General features: G+C 40.3%; 1 protein-coding gene across 1 annotated transcript in view; it reads left to right on the top strand.

The window, feature by feature from the left end:
• VPS41 (VPS41 subunit of HOPS complex) overlaps nucleotides 1–14798 on the top strand; it is a 158504-nt gene that overhangs the window by 123412 nt on the left and 20294 nt on the right. The window contains exons 15-19 of the mRNA XM_015811174.1: nucleotides 1320–1381; nucleotides 1589–1670; nucleotides 9204–9296; nucleotides 11270–11397; nucleotides 13904–14048. Coding sequence (XP_015666660.1) covers nucleotides 1320–1381; nucleotides 1589–1670; nucleotides 9204–9296; nucleotides 11270–11397; nucleotides 13904–14048 — 510 coding nt within the window. The remainder of the gene's footprint in view (nucleotides 1–1319; nucleotides 1382–1588; nucleotides 1671–9203; nucleotides 9297–11269; nucleotides 11398–13903; nucleotides 14049–14798) is intronic.

Below are 14798 nucleotides of genomic sequence, written 5' to 3'. Positions count from 1 at the left end.
GATTAAGGGCTCACACAAATGGTAAATGGTGCTCATAACTTTCTGTATTATTTCATCTGATTCAATATGACCAAAATAGGAAAACTATTTTAATGCTGTAACTATTCTTGAAGCCATAGTAATATGCTTGCAAGAAAATACAGGGGTTTTTTGGGGCTTAATTTGTATTTTCATTTGAACTATGCAAATGGTCCTCCTAGAGCTTTTAATTGAAGCAAGCACAGGAATAGAGATACTAATGACAAAATATAGAATTTTTACAGCCCACCCCATTCTCAACAAAACATGCTTCAGATTTTCTTACTCCTACTAGGAGGCAGTGTTCCAGGAACAAAAACATTTTTCAAAGCTTGTTATAAAGTTGTCATTTGAAACCAGTAAAACAATATTTACTTACAGAAAGAATGATGGTAGTTTAATATAGCCTGAAGTGGTTGAAGTAAAATACTTTGGACATATCAAAGAAGAAGACAGAACTCACAGAAGCATGAAAAGAATGCATTTTATATATGCAGGAATGATGGCATGTTTAATCCTTTGTAATAATGTCTTGCTTCTCTGTAATACTTTTTCTTCTCTGAATCATCTTGCCAACATAGAAGTTCTGTCTCAGAGCTGAAAGGGGAAGATAATAAGCTGTGCATAGGGAGCTTGGTGTCTTTCACTTGAAAAGACTCTTCCCAAACGCTGATTTTTCTCTAAGAAATGTATAGGAGAATAATATGCGTATTTATGCTTGAATTAAAATCACTATTTTTGACCTCCTTTGGATGCTTCACACTCCATTGTCTTCTCCACATATGGTAGAGAAATGATACTTTAACTTGAGTCATCATTTTCATTTGTCCTATATCTGAAAATATGATTTTAGATGAAGTCATGTATATAATAAGAGTATGTTTTATCATTATAATCTAATGCGTTTAGGTCTGGATAAGAAGATGCATATCTTGAAACTCATCAAAAATTTGATCCTGTGTTTCTTTTTCATGCCTATACTATCTTCAGTATTATATGTGGATAATAATCGAGCACTAAAGGAAGCACAATTATGTCCAAAGAATTAATGAAGAGCATGGTCTTTTTCCATGACCATTTGTAGTACTGATCAAACAACATAATATTCAAACTGAGCCCATTGTTTTTCAAACTTTATTTTAACAATACTTTTTGACAAGTATTTTTGTTAAAATGTAAAGTTGTATACTATCAGTGATAAACTAAATCCTTATATTTAACAAACAGGTTACTTGAATACAAAGTAACTGAGTGCTATGTTTGACTTTTAACTAATTTTGACTAATTTTATTTTATCTTAGGATATAGGTTTAGCATACATAAACCATCTATTAGAAATTGGAGATTATGATTTGGCAGCAAGGTAATGTTTTTAGTTTATTTTTTGTGTGGTTATAATCGTGGTTGCTGAATTTTATGTTTTTTGAGTGCCCTTAGATTAAAAAGTAATCACAATTCATTTCAAATTACTGCTCTATTATATCATAAATGATAAAGTGTGCAAGGAATTTTTTTTAGTATTGAAAATATGATTTATGAGCACTTTGCTTATTATATATTTTCTCCTCAGAAAATGCCAGAAGATACTTGGCAAAAATACCAATTTATGGGAATGTGAAGTATATAGATTTAAAGAAATCGGGCAACTTAAGGTTTGTATGACTGAACACTGCTTGCTTGTCACATAGAAGTTAATAAAGCATATAGTCAGTATGTCTTTATTACTTTCCCTAAAAATAGGCATATTCAAATTTTAAAAATTATGTCTATCTGGAGTTTGTCTATTCTCTTTCATACTTCATAGAGTTGTAACCTTTCACGAGTCTTTAGTCTTTAGAAGTTTTTAAAGGCACAGTAGACACCTATGGTCTCATGATTCAAGAATTTGTAGCATTGAATCATTAATAATACATTCAGGAACTAATTGTGTTCCAACATGACAGATTTTGTGCCTGTTGTGTATTGCAAAAGACTACCAAGATTAGAAAGAACTCATGTACTTTGACTACTGGCAGAGCAGATCAGGAACTTTTAAGGGACATATTTGTTAGCAAGCATCAAAGTTAATAGATTGCCCATGGCATATTGCTAAAAGGCTGTTACTTCTCAGACAGTAGAAAGCATTTATGAACATGTGTATTGATTGCATATCCTTATTCTCTCTACAAATTTTATGTCTTCAAACTCAGTGAACCAAAAGGAGCATATTATTAAGATCTCACAGTAGGTAGTCCTTTTGAGCTGTTAAATTCTGTTCAAGAGTGCGAAAGTATTGCAGAACTGCAGTTTTTCTCATAGCAGCCACCTTCATACAGAATTAAAGATGGATGGCAAGACAACAACACTATTTATGGGGAGAGAGCAGGTTAGCAGGCAGACATTTTGCCAGATTAGAAAATAGCCTTTCAGGTTTGCTTGCCTTCCTCTATTTCACATCACCCTAAAAGTTGTATGGATACTTGGGTGATGTATTATTTCTACCACCAAAAACTTGAGTATAAACATCTAACAGCATTGCCTTATGCTATCTAGAAGACTTTTAAATTTAGAAAATCTTTGTAGATTGTAGATTGTCCAAAAAACCTGTCAGTGAAATTACTGCCTTTCCAAACTGTTGATTCTTGTTGTTCAATCACTAAGTTATGTCCAACTCTTCATAAGCCCATGGACTATAGCCCTCCAGGCTGCCTGTCCTCCATTGTATGCCCAATTCTCCAGTATGACGAATGGAGAATCCACCAATGGGTTAACTTCGTCTTCTGCCCATAGACTAGTCTCCAATTTTGCTCCGCCTCTCCTCCTGGGACCTCCCTTTCCCAGTCTCGACTAGTCTTGAGCCCGGTTAGACTGAATTCTTGACTCCTGAAGTAATTCTTCTTTAAGGTCGTATATTTCTGATATTTTGGTCAATCCGTGGGGGGGGGAGGAACTGCAAAGAACAAACGGCTGTTCATTTGAGCCCCTTCTGCTGCTGGATTGCAGCTCAACCATGAGGCTGGCCTGAGCCCAGCCGATTGCCGAACAAACAAGGAACCGGACGGCATTTTTCGGTCACCAAGCGTGACCCTGAACAAAGGGAGAGACAATCTCCTTCCCCCCCCCAAACCAATCCTCCCACAGGGCTAGCCAGGATAGCCGAAGCAAATTCGGAATACATTAGCACAGCTGATCAGCAGGCAATTCAAACCTCCCGCGGATCAGAGGGAAGCCACGTGGGAACAATAGGGGGCTGGTGAGCTGCAGAGGAATGTCACAGTTCTCCAAGGCTCTTACCCTAAATCAACTAAAGACCTCAAAGGCTCCTGTTATTTCCATTGCCTGAAGCCAGGGATTAGCTGGTCAGCAGAGGAATTTTTAAACTCCTCAGCCCCCCCCCCAGAGTTTTCCTTCAACTCCGTGGCTTCCTTGCAACTCACGTTGACCATATTCCACTGAATACAAGTGCAGTTGTTTTTCTGGGGCAGTCTCCAGGAAATACAGCCGAGGGAGGAACGAGAGAACTTGGGTTCAGACAATAACAACCACAACTCACCCAAACTCAGTCCTTCTTCCTAGCCACATAGGAATATAATAATAATAATAATAATAATAATAATAATAATAATAATAATAATAATAATAATAATAATTAATAAATAAAATTAAAAATTAAAAAACTAAAAATAAAAATAAAATAAAATAATATTAATAATAATAGTAATAATAATAGCAATAATTGAAGAGCACAAGACATAGATTGAAAATTATTCCAGTTAAGAATGACAGATACCAGCACAGTTTAAACAGCACAGGAACCTGCCACCATCAGCCCCCCTGCTCGTAAAAGACAGAGGCCATCTAAGCAGGAGGTGGCTGGGAAGATCAAGGCCAAGGCAATATTGGCCAAAAGGCCTTCCAAAGCAGCGGATAGGGAGGCTAAGCGACATCACCAGGCTCTAGAGAGACAATTCTCCCAAGCCGAAAGGCAAAACTCCACTGAAGATGAATTAGAGCCACCCAATCACAGGGAGGAGGAAATTTTTGGTACAAGGAAGCCCAGCCAGGAACCTCTGGAAACAGAGGCCGATACAGAACAGGGGAATGGCTCTCCCCTAAGCGAGGGGCCTGGAGATCTGGATTCATTGGTGAGGCACTTGACCCTTATCTAATTGAAAATAAGGACAAACGCAAGATCCTGGCCCACCTGACAAAGAGGACGGAGAGGAGAGCTCCCTCCTATTCCCGCAGACCGTCCTTCCGACCTGATGCAGGCATGGATCAGGGGGCCTTTTCCCGTCCCTATCAGCCCAGATCGGACTGTCAGGGTGAGAGAAATAATAACAGGGACAGGTTCAGACAACAGGCCCAAACAAGGCGGCCCTTTCGAGGAGCTGGGGGGCGTCCTTACCGCAGATCCAAGTGACGGCCCGGGGGGCTCCCCCATTGGTGGCCGGCTAGCCCTTTTTGCTCACAAATGGCAAGCCACCACCATGGACCTCTGGGTCCTAAATACCATCAGATTCTGCCTATTTCTAGAATTCCTCTCAACACCCCCGAACCGGTTCATTCCTTGCCTATCTCCAAAAGATCTGATCAAGAAGAACCTCACCAAGGAGGCCATCCAACACCTCCTGGACATTCAGGCTATAGAACCGGTAGAAAGAGATCAGTGGGGACAAGGATTCTATTCCATCCTATTCATAGTCCCAAAGAATTCAGGTGGGTGGAGAGCGATACTAGACCTAAAGAGTCTGAACAGACACCTGGAGTACAAAAAATTCAAAATGCAAACCCTTCACTCAATATTAGCAAGCATCAGGAAGGGGGACCTCCTGACGTCCATAGATCTGACGGAGGCCTACCTTCACATTCCCATACTTCCAGACCACCGGAGGTTCCTCAGGTTCTACCACACGGGTCAACACTTCCAATACAGGGCCCTACCTTTTGGACTTTCTTCAGCTCCCAGGGTCTTCACAAAGGTATTGGCAACAATCGTCGCACATTTGAGAAAAATTCCGGTGCGCATCCAATGCTATCTGGACGACATTCTCATCCAATCCTCATCAGTCCAGACAGCACAGTCAGACCTGGCACTGACTCTGAAAACCCTTCAAGACCACAGGTTCTCAGTAAATTTTCAGAAGAGTCAGACCGTTCCCTCAAACCGTCTTCTTCATCTGGGAGCGGTCATAGACACACAAAAATCCACGGTCCATCTTTCTCAGGACCGTCAACGCAGCATTCGAACCCTGGTCAAGCTCATACAAAGGAAGCGATCCTCAACGCTGGCTACACTCTCACAACTGCTAGGAAAGATGGTGTCATGCCTCACAATCGCACCTTGGGCAAGGCTACACTCCAGAGAGCTCCAGTGGTTCCTACTTCCATTTCAAAAAATGAGGATAGGCTCCTCAAACCGAAGGGAGAAGGTGCCACCAAAGGTCCTGAGGTCGCTCCAGTGGTGGTCCTCCCCAGCGATGGGGAAGGGACACTTGTTCAGGGAAGCCAACCGAGTCACCCTTACAACAGATGCCAGCCTATTCGGCTGGGGAGCACACCTGCAATCACAGCTAGCACAGGGTCAATGGTCAAAGAAAGACCTAACACACAACATAAACTGGCTAGAACTCAGAACCATACACCTGGCCCTCCGTCACTTTTGCAGCGCAGTGGCGCATCGACACGTACTCATACTCACGGACAACGTGGCGGCCAAAGCGCATGTCAACCGACGAGGCACGCGATCCAGGGCCCTCATGAACGAAGCACAAGCGCTGGGAACCTGGGCAGAGAACAACCTAATGTCCATCAAGGCCGAGCACATCTCAGGAGAAGCCAATCGCCAGGCAGACTTCCTGAGCAGGACAACATTAGACCACTCAGAGTGGAGCCTGCACCCTGCTCTCTTCAGAGAGGCAGCAGAGAGATTCGGCCATCCAGTGTTGGACCTGTTTGCCAGTCCAAAGAATACTCAGCTTCCGAGGTTCTTCTCTCGTTTTCCGACACCAGGAGCAGAGAGAGCAGATGCACTCCGAGATCACTGGCCGAAAGGATTGCTGTATGCATTCCCACCTCTTCCTCTGATACAAGCAACCATCAGGAAGATATTGCAGGAAAAGGCGGAGGTGATGCTCATTGCACCGCACTGGCCAAGACGGCCGTGGTTTGCCGATCTCATAAACCTATCTACATCTCCACCGTGGAGGATTCCACATGACCAAATTTCCCTCAGCCAGGGGTCCCTGCTATATCCAAACCCACAGTGGCTCCAATTAACCGCCTGGCGCTTGAGCGGAGCCTCCTAGAGAGAGACAACTTCTCACAAAGAGTCATTAGGACTCTCCAGGCCTCTAGAAGGCCTACAACTAACAGGATCTATGATTCCACTTGGAAAAATTATTGTGGTTGGTGCAACAGGTAACAACTAGACCCATGCAACATCTCTATCCCAGATATATTAGACGATCTAGCAGAAGGTTTGGATAGGGGGTTAGCACCCAATACAATTCGTAGACAGGTGGCTGCCCTATCAACCATTCTTACCTATGGCAACTCCGAAACTCTAAGCAGACACCCAGTGGTGCGATCCTTTGTAAAGGGCGTGTCTAACAGTAGGCCACCTGTGGTACACAGATACCCCTCCTGGGATTTACCTAAGGTCTACAGGCCATAACCCTACCTCCATTTGAGCCTGTCAGGACCTGTGACCTACAGTACCTGACTCTTAAGGTCGCCTTCTTAGTCGCTGTTACCTCAGCAAGACGCATATCAGAACTAGCAGCCCTGTCAGTGAGGGAGGATCTTTGTACCTTCCACACGGACAGGGTGGTGGTACGTTTGGACCCCTCCTTCGTACCAAAGGTCAATTCCTTATTCCACAGGGCACAGGAGGTGGTACTACCAAACTTTTGCCCTGAACCGTCCCATGAACTGGAACGCAAGTGGCACACCTTAGACGTTCGCAGAGTTTTAAAACAGTACATCAAGCGAACGGCACCCTTCCGTAAATTGGAAGCACTGTTTGTCTCCTTCCATTCTCACACAAGAGGTCGGAGGGCCATGGCATCCACAATCGGTAGATGGATTAGAAGGTGTATAGCGGAGGCATACAGGGGACAGTCCTTGACGGTCTCCAGACGAATCACTGCACATTCCACGCGCAGTGCTGCAACCTCAGCAGCATGGGCAACTCAGGCTTCGATTGAAGAAATATGTAGAGCGGCAACGTGGACGTCGCCTTCCCCTTTTATAAGACACTACAAATTAGACAGATTCGCATCTGTGGAGGCCTCCTTTGGCAGGAGGGTACTCCAGTTCATAGTATCAGAGAGTGGGACACAGGCCCAGACGGCATCCCACCCACAAGGACAGTGAGGCTTTGGTATGTCCCATTGGTGGATTCTCCACTCGTCATACTGGAGAAGGGGCGTTGGTCTTACCTGAACGCCTTTTCTCAGTATGACGATGGAGAATCCACTCCCACCCTTGAGGCCAGTCAGGTCCTGTGAGGGGAGAGGATGGAGTCAACACAAGAAAACATAGCCAAACAGCCTTCGCCTCATCGAGACTGGGAAAGGGAGGTCCCAGGAGGAGAGGCGGAGCAAAATTGGAGACTAGTCTACGGGCAGAAGACAAAGTTAACCCCATTGGTGGATTCTCCATCGTCATACTGAGAAAAGGCGTTCAGGTAAGACCAACGCCCCATTGATGTTCATTGCATCAATGACATTATCTAATCATCTCATCCTCTGCCATCGCTTCTCATTTTATCTTCAATCTTTCCCAATATCAGTCCTCTCTATTTTGGTGGTATTTGAGCTTCAGTTTCAGTAACTATGATTCTAAAGAACAGTCAGGATTAATTTCCTTTAGGATTGATTGGTGTGACCTCCTTGAAGTTCAAGGGACTTTAAAATTTGAAAGCATCAATTCTTCTGTGCTCAGCCTTTGGTCCAACTCTCATAGCCATACAAAACTCCTGGGAAAACCATAGTTGTCTCTGCTTTTTGATATGCTGTCTAAGTTTGTCATAGCCTTCCATTCAAGGAATAGGCATCTTTTAATTTCATGGCTATCTACAGGGATCTTGGAGCCCAAGAAAATAAATTCTGTCACTGCTTCCTTTTCTTCCCCTACTGTTTGTCAGGAAGTGATGGGATTGGATTACATGATTTTAGTTTTTTTAATGTTGAGTTTCAAGCCAACTTTTGCACTCTCTACTTTCAGCCTCATCAAGAGGCTCTTTAGTTCCTCTTCACTTTCTGCCATTTGAGAGGTATCATCTATATATCTGAGGTTGTTTATATTTATCCTGCAATTTAATTCTGGTTTGTGATTCATCCAGCCCAGCATTTCACATGATGTAGTCTGCATGTAAGTTAAATAAGCAGGATGACAATATACAGCCCTGTTGTACTCCTTTTCCTATTTTGTTGTTCCACGTCCAGTTCTCACTATTGCTTCTTGACTCTCATATAGGTTTCTCAGGAGACAGGTAAAGTGGTCTGGTACTCCCATCTCTTTAAGAACTTGACACACTTTGTTATGATCTACATCAGGGGTCCCCAACCCCCAGTCCGTGGACCAGTACCAGGCCGCAGCATGCCAGAAACTGGTCCGCACAAACAAGCAAAGCCCTAGTCGCAGGCTGCAGGCAGTACATGAAACCACACCTCCTCCGGTCCGCAGAAAAATCTCTCTCCACGGAACTGGTCCCTGGTGCTCAAAAGATTGGGGATCTCTGATTTACATAATCAAAGGCTTTAACATAGTCAATCAAGCAGAAGTAGATGGGGTTTTTTTTGGAACTTCCTTCTTTCTCCATGATCTAGCAAATGTTGAAATTTTGATTTTTAGTTCCTCTGCCTCTTTGAAACCCAGCTTGGTTCACATATTGCTGAAGTAGGATTTTGAGCATGACCTTGCTAGTGTGTGAAATGAGTGCAATTCTACAGAAATTTGAACATTTTTTGACATTGGCCTTCTTTGGAATTGGAACATAAATTGACCTTTTCCAATCCTGTGGCCATTGTTGAGTTTTCAAAATTTGCTGGCATATTGAGTGCAGCCCTTTAACAGCATCATCCTTTAGGATTTTGAATAGCTCAGCTGGAATACCGTCATCTCCTCTGACTTTGTTATTGGTAATGCTTCTTAAAACCTTTGGAAAGATTAAGCATATTTTGAATTGTTTCTTTCCTTAGGCAATTAGCCACTATTTGCCAAGACAAGATTCCATCCTAAAGCCTTTCGTTTATGAAATGGTTCTGCATGAATTTCTAGAGAGCGATTATGAGGTACAGTATTATTTGTTGTAATATCACTGAAATAGAGCAGCAGTTTAATTCTAAACTTGTCACTATATTAGTAAAGCAGAGATTAGGATGTGATATGCAGGACCATTATGGGGCATTACTGCTAGCATGGGAGAGATTTTATATTGACCTGACAATGTAATCAGTATCATTTGGCCACCATCTGCCAGTGTGTGTGTGTGTGTGTGTATGTGTGTGTGTGTTGTAGTGGTATTTGCTTTTGAGAAATAGACAATAATTGCTCTTCCTACATTCTTAAAGCACCAGATGATATCATAACTGCATATATTCTATATAGGTTAGCCCCAAAGAAAATGAAAGAGCTCTCCATGAAGAATGTTCTCCAGAAAACAGGAAGGAAGCATATGTATTCTGGGTGCAGACAGCAGTCCTTGCACTTGTGTCCTTCCCACTTGGAATTGTGGAGACAATTCCTAATATGACTACAATAGTATTAAAAAGGAAAAAAAAAGATTATTTGGCTGAATTGGTCCAAGGTTCATATTGCCCAGATGACAATGATGATTTTTGTTGTTCTTAGTACATTTGATCAGCCTAAAGTGCCCAGTCTTTTAATTAATTAATTTAGAAAAGTTATTTGCCACCCATCTCAGATCCAACGACCTTGGGCAGCTTACAGCATAAAACATTAAAGCAGAAAAGACATTCAAATTAATAGTCATGGTACACGGCAGATAAAATCATTGATAATTACAAACCATTAAAGCCAGATAGGAAAGGCAGGAGCTGGACACACACGGGGTAGGGAGGTGAGATTAAGTTTTAATTAATCAACCACCTCCAGTATGAAGCCCTCATTGAGTCCCCAAGCCATCTGGTAGAGCCACGTCTTATGGCTGTTTTTGAAACATCAGATGGATGCTATTGAACCAAAAGCTAATAATATGGCTCAGAGGCAGTAATCGTTATTCAGGTATCCTGGTTTGGTTTGATTTGGTTAAATGAGTAATAAAAACTCTGTAATATATAATCAGTGGACTGCTTGGTGCTCCTTAAGGTTAATTGTTTCATGCCCAACTAGGTAATTTCATAAGAGAAAGTGAGTATGGGGTTTGTTCCCTTTTTATATAGAGAGCAAAGCAATATTAGTATAATATAATAGTACAGTGCAGTGGAGTACAGTACAGCACAGCACAGTATACGTTTTTTGTCTTCTGTTCAGTTGTGACCAATTCTTGAATACTGGCTTTTTTTAGCAAGATTTTTCAGAATTGGTTTGCTATTGGCTCCTTCCTAGGGCTGACAGAAAGTGACCGGCCCAAAGTCACTCAGCCAGCTTTCATAACTAAGGCAAGACCAAAACTTACAGTCTCCTTGTTTTTTTAACCACTGCACTAAACTGGTTCTCACCTGAAATATCTAGAATGCACTAATACTGTTGTAAGTAAAATTCTTTTTAAAAAAGGGGAACGTATAATGTGATGCTTAATTGAATGCTTAATTGTGATATTTATCATCTAAGTTATTTATGGACAAGCAAAAATCTCTCCAGTAAAGCCATCTCTCTTATAGTGTGGATTGTTATATGATGCTATATGCTATAATTATTTTTTAAATAATTAATTGCATTGGTTTTGCACAGGCAACTATTTTCTAACCAATATTACACCAAAATGTAAATTGCTTAAGCCAGTCATTGGGCAGACTATCACCAAGCCTTTGGGGCTAGAGATTTTCACACAGCAGGATCTAAAATTAAGGAGACCACAAGCACGGCATTACAACTTGACAAATAAAAAAAAATCACTTATCAAATGTTCATTCATATACCTAGATAAGCCACCTCTTTCTTCAACTATTGTATAGGCTTACAATTTTTTTTTAAAAAAAAGACAATCCTTGTTCCAAATTGACAAATGAACAAAAGAAAAAGATGTATGGGTATATACAACTTTTTAAAAAACAAAACAAAACATGTTTTCAATTATTTCAAGGGTTTTGCAACTTTAATTAAAGAATGGCCTGGGAACCTGTACAACAATCCAATCATTGTCCATGCTGTATTGGACCATCTGAAGAGAGATCCACAGAACAGGACATTGCTGAAAACTCTAGCAGAGTTGTAAGTCTGTTGACTCATGAATTCAAATGATATCCATAATTGACTATCATCTAAATATCCAGTTGCGGTTCTTTCCTTCAATAATCAGAATTTTAAATATGTTTTTCTACATAAATCTAGTCTGACTTCTTCCCATGTCTACTTTTGAAGTTCAAATAAGTTCAAATAAGTTTCATTTGAAAATATTTACATCAACAGCAAGATTGTTTTAGAGATAGTATTATTGTACTTTAGTTTTTCATGTGTAAAATTTGTGAGGAAGGGAAGAAAAATCTCATTAAGATGCTCCCAAGTATCTTGCTTCTTTTTTCTTGCAATCCACACTCATGAATGCTATTGTTCATGCTGCATCAACCTTAATACTTATGTCAGTGGTCCAACTAACGAGCCCAAAAAAAGGGCAATTGAGTCCCAAAGAGTAAAACTTTATTGGACACACCATCTTGCAACTGAAGTAGCAAAACCAGCTCTGGGTTTTTCTGCACAAAAGTTTATCAAATTAAACAATAGATTCCCTTGTCCCCGTCTCTCAGATGTTCACATTGTCCAATGTTACAATTTTTTTTTGTTATGGAAATAGTACTTCTCAATTGAGCACTTGCAGTAGTGACCTTGGCATTTTGCAGGCTCTCACTGTTTGTGCTTGGCTTCTTGGCAGCCCGTTTCCTCTCTTTGCTCCCCCCCCCTTTTGTTGGCAAGTTGATTAGTGTTAGAAACTAGAAGGCAATATAGTGATCCAATCTTGACATGCTGATCTCCTGGAAAAATATTAAACACAAAACATCATCATTACTCAAAAATCCTTAGCGCTCAATTTCGGACGTTGAGGGTATTTGGCATGTAACCTTCTTATTAACTTGTCTGCATTAACATTATGGGCAGTTACCCATTCAGCATCAGCTGAGGGATAGCCTTTCCACTGCACTAAGTACTGTAGCTTCCACTTAAAATGTCTTGAGTCCAGTATTTTATTAATCTCATAATGTTCCTTACCAGCCACTATAACACGAGGAGGGGCTTCTTTCCAACTGGTCTTAGGTGAGAGCTTTAATGTGGTTTTAACAGGCTGCAGTGGAACACTGGATGGATTCTTCTTAAGACTTTCGGTAACTGCAATTCGACAATAACTGGGTTTATAATCCGAACGATTGGGGAGGGTCCGATATACTTAGTACTTAGTTTCTTACAGGGTTTTCTCAGCTTTAGTTATTTGGTAGATAGGTATACCTTATCCCCAATACTAAATTTCTTTTTCGGTCAGCCTGCTTCTTTTGTGACTCCCTGGCTTTAATTAGTGGCTTTTGGATATCCATCCATTCAGCTAGAGATACTGAGGAGGTAGGTTTCCTTAGAAGCTCTGACATCGGTATGAATTCCACTCCCATAGCTACTTTGAATAGGGTGAACCCAGTGCTACCTGACTTTAATACCTTATTGAGCATTGAGAGATTCTGTTGAACAGAACCTCCCAATGTTGTTGTTTTATCCAACTTTTTCTCTTTGTGTTTTTCAACTTGACTCTTAGACTGCCTTGGTCACTAGCTCTTTGCTGGTTACTTGTGCTGGAAAGAAATGTTCAGTTCTGGGATTGACTCTGAGGTGTTTTTTTTAGGCTCATAGGAAATATGTAGATTCAGCTCCAGGAGAACTGAGAGGGAAAAAAGTAAGACCCACACTCCATTTTCACCTCCCTCCTCATTTGCACTATACCTGAAATAACTTACAGAGAAGCTGGTTTAAGAACAATGGACAAAATTCTTGATACAGTGAAAACTGTACCTGACAGACAGACGTAAGCAGGTAGGAGATAGATAGATAGATAGATAGATAGATAGATAGATAGATAGATAGATAGATAGATAGATAGATAGATAGATAGATAGATAGATACTTTTTTAGTTTTTCAATCTAACTGTTCTGTTTTAATTATTTTAAATATTAAAATAAAAGTTTTAATGGGGAAAATGAAGTTTTAATAAAGAATTAAAGGGATTCAGAGAAAGGGAATTCTGTTGAAAATATCATTAAAATCACAGCACAGAAATCATGGTACAAAAACAAATATTCCAGATTGCAGTTTTTCTTTCTTTTATATTCAAGTTATTGGAGGCTTGAAGTAAACTGCTTTTCAAATGTGTTTTATTTTCTTAAGTTTTTACACAGCAAGGTCCACATATAAATATGTACTTCTATTTCGTGGTCTTCTCACAAATGCCTGAATAGATCCTTAACAATACCCCAGGTTGGCCTGCACTATTTAAGGTTTTTACTATCCATGAAGCATATCTTAATCAGAAAGGCTAAGGATCATTGAGGGTCTGTATGGAAGAAAATTGAAGGAAAAAGTGACATCCTATTACTTTTCTAATATATGTAGGCAGAAAATGTTTTCTGTTATTCCAAATAACTATGGGATGTTTTAGCCAAATGATTTCTGTGCTATTGGATTGCTTTCTCAAAAGGCCTACATCTAAGTCTATTCATAGCATATGATCTTTCTTATTAGGTATACCTATGACCAGCGCTATAGAAAGGCACTTGAAATTTACCTCACACTGAGACATAAAGATGTTTTCCAGCTGATCCACAAACACAATCTTTTCAGTTCCATCAGGGACAAAATTGTTCTACTAATGGAGTTTGATTCAGAGGTATGATGGATTTCAAGTATATGTTAACACTTTTTTCTCCTTAAGATTGCTTGCAGATAAAAAATAAACTGAGTTTAACAACCTGAACTTTTTATTATGATGTTTGAGAACAGTAGATTAGTTATAACAGTCACATAATTGGTACTAACAATAATGCTTGTTTTTTCTGAATTTTTTTAGAAATGGAAAAGCTACATTGGGTTAAGAAAAAAGACATAATATTATATTGGGAGGAGATTCTTAATTTTTCTGATTTTAATCCATAATTGTCATATAAGTGTTCCCAAGTTGAAAGAACAAAATGGTAAAAAAATATAGCTTAGTCCATAAACTATTTTAAACAACAGGCATTTTCTTAAAGAATCCAATAGTCTTTTCAAATGAGCATGGGGGATAGTGAGCCATGCTGTTTAATAGTAAGGAAAATATTTTAATTTATTTATTTATTTATTTTTTTATTTATTTATTTTATTAAATTTATATCCCGCCCTTCTCCTTGCGGACTCAGGGCGGCTAACAATCGAGTAAAAATACACAGATAACATTACAATATTAAAAATTAATTAAAAAGGAAATATTTAACTGTGATCTAATTAAAATATAATTAAAACCCCCTCTAAAAATTTCCCCTAGGCCAGTCCTGCAAGCTGGAATAACCATGTCTTAAGGGCGCGGCGGAAGGAAGGGAGATCAGGGATCACCCTGATCTCTGGGGGCAGTTCATTCCAGAGGGTGGGAGCTCCCACAGAG

Source organism: Protobothrops mucrosquamatus, unplaced genomic scaffold (genome assembly GCF_001527695.2).
Source record: "Protobothrops mucrosquamatus isolate PMUCROS unplaced genomic scaffold, P.Mucros_1.0 scaffold32, whole genome shotgun sequence".
NCBI lineage: Eukaryota > Metazoa > Chordata > Lepidosauria > Squamata > Viperidae > Protobothrops > Protobothrops mucrosquamatus.
The sequence above is the reverse complement of the archived record's forward strand: the minus strand, read 5'-3'. Positions and strand labels throughout refer to the sequence as shown.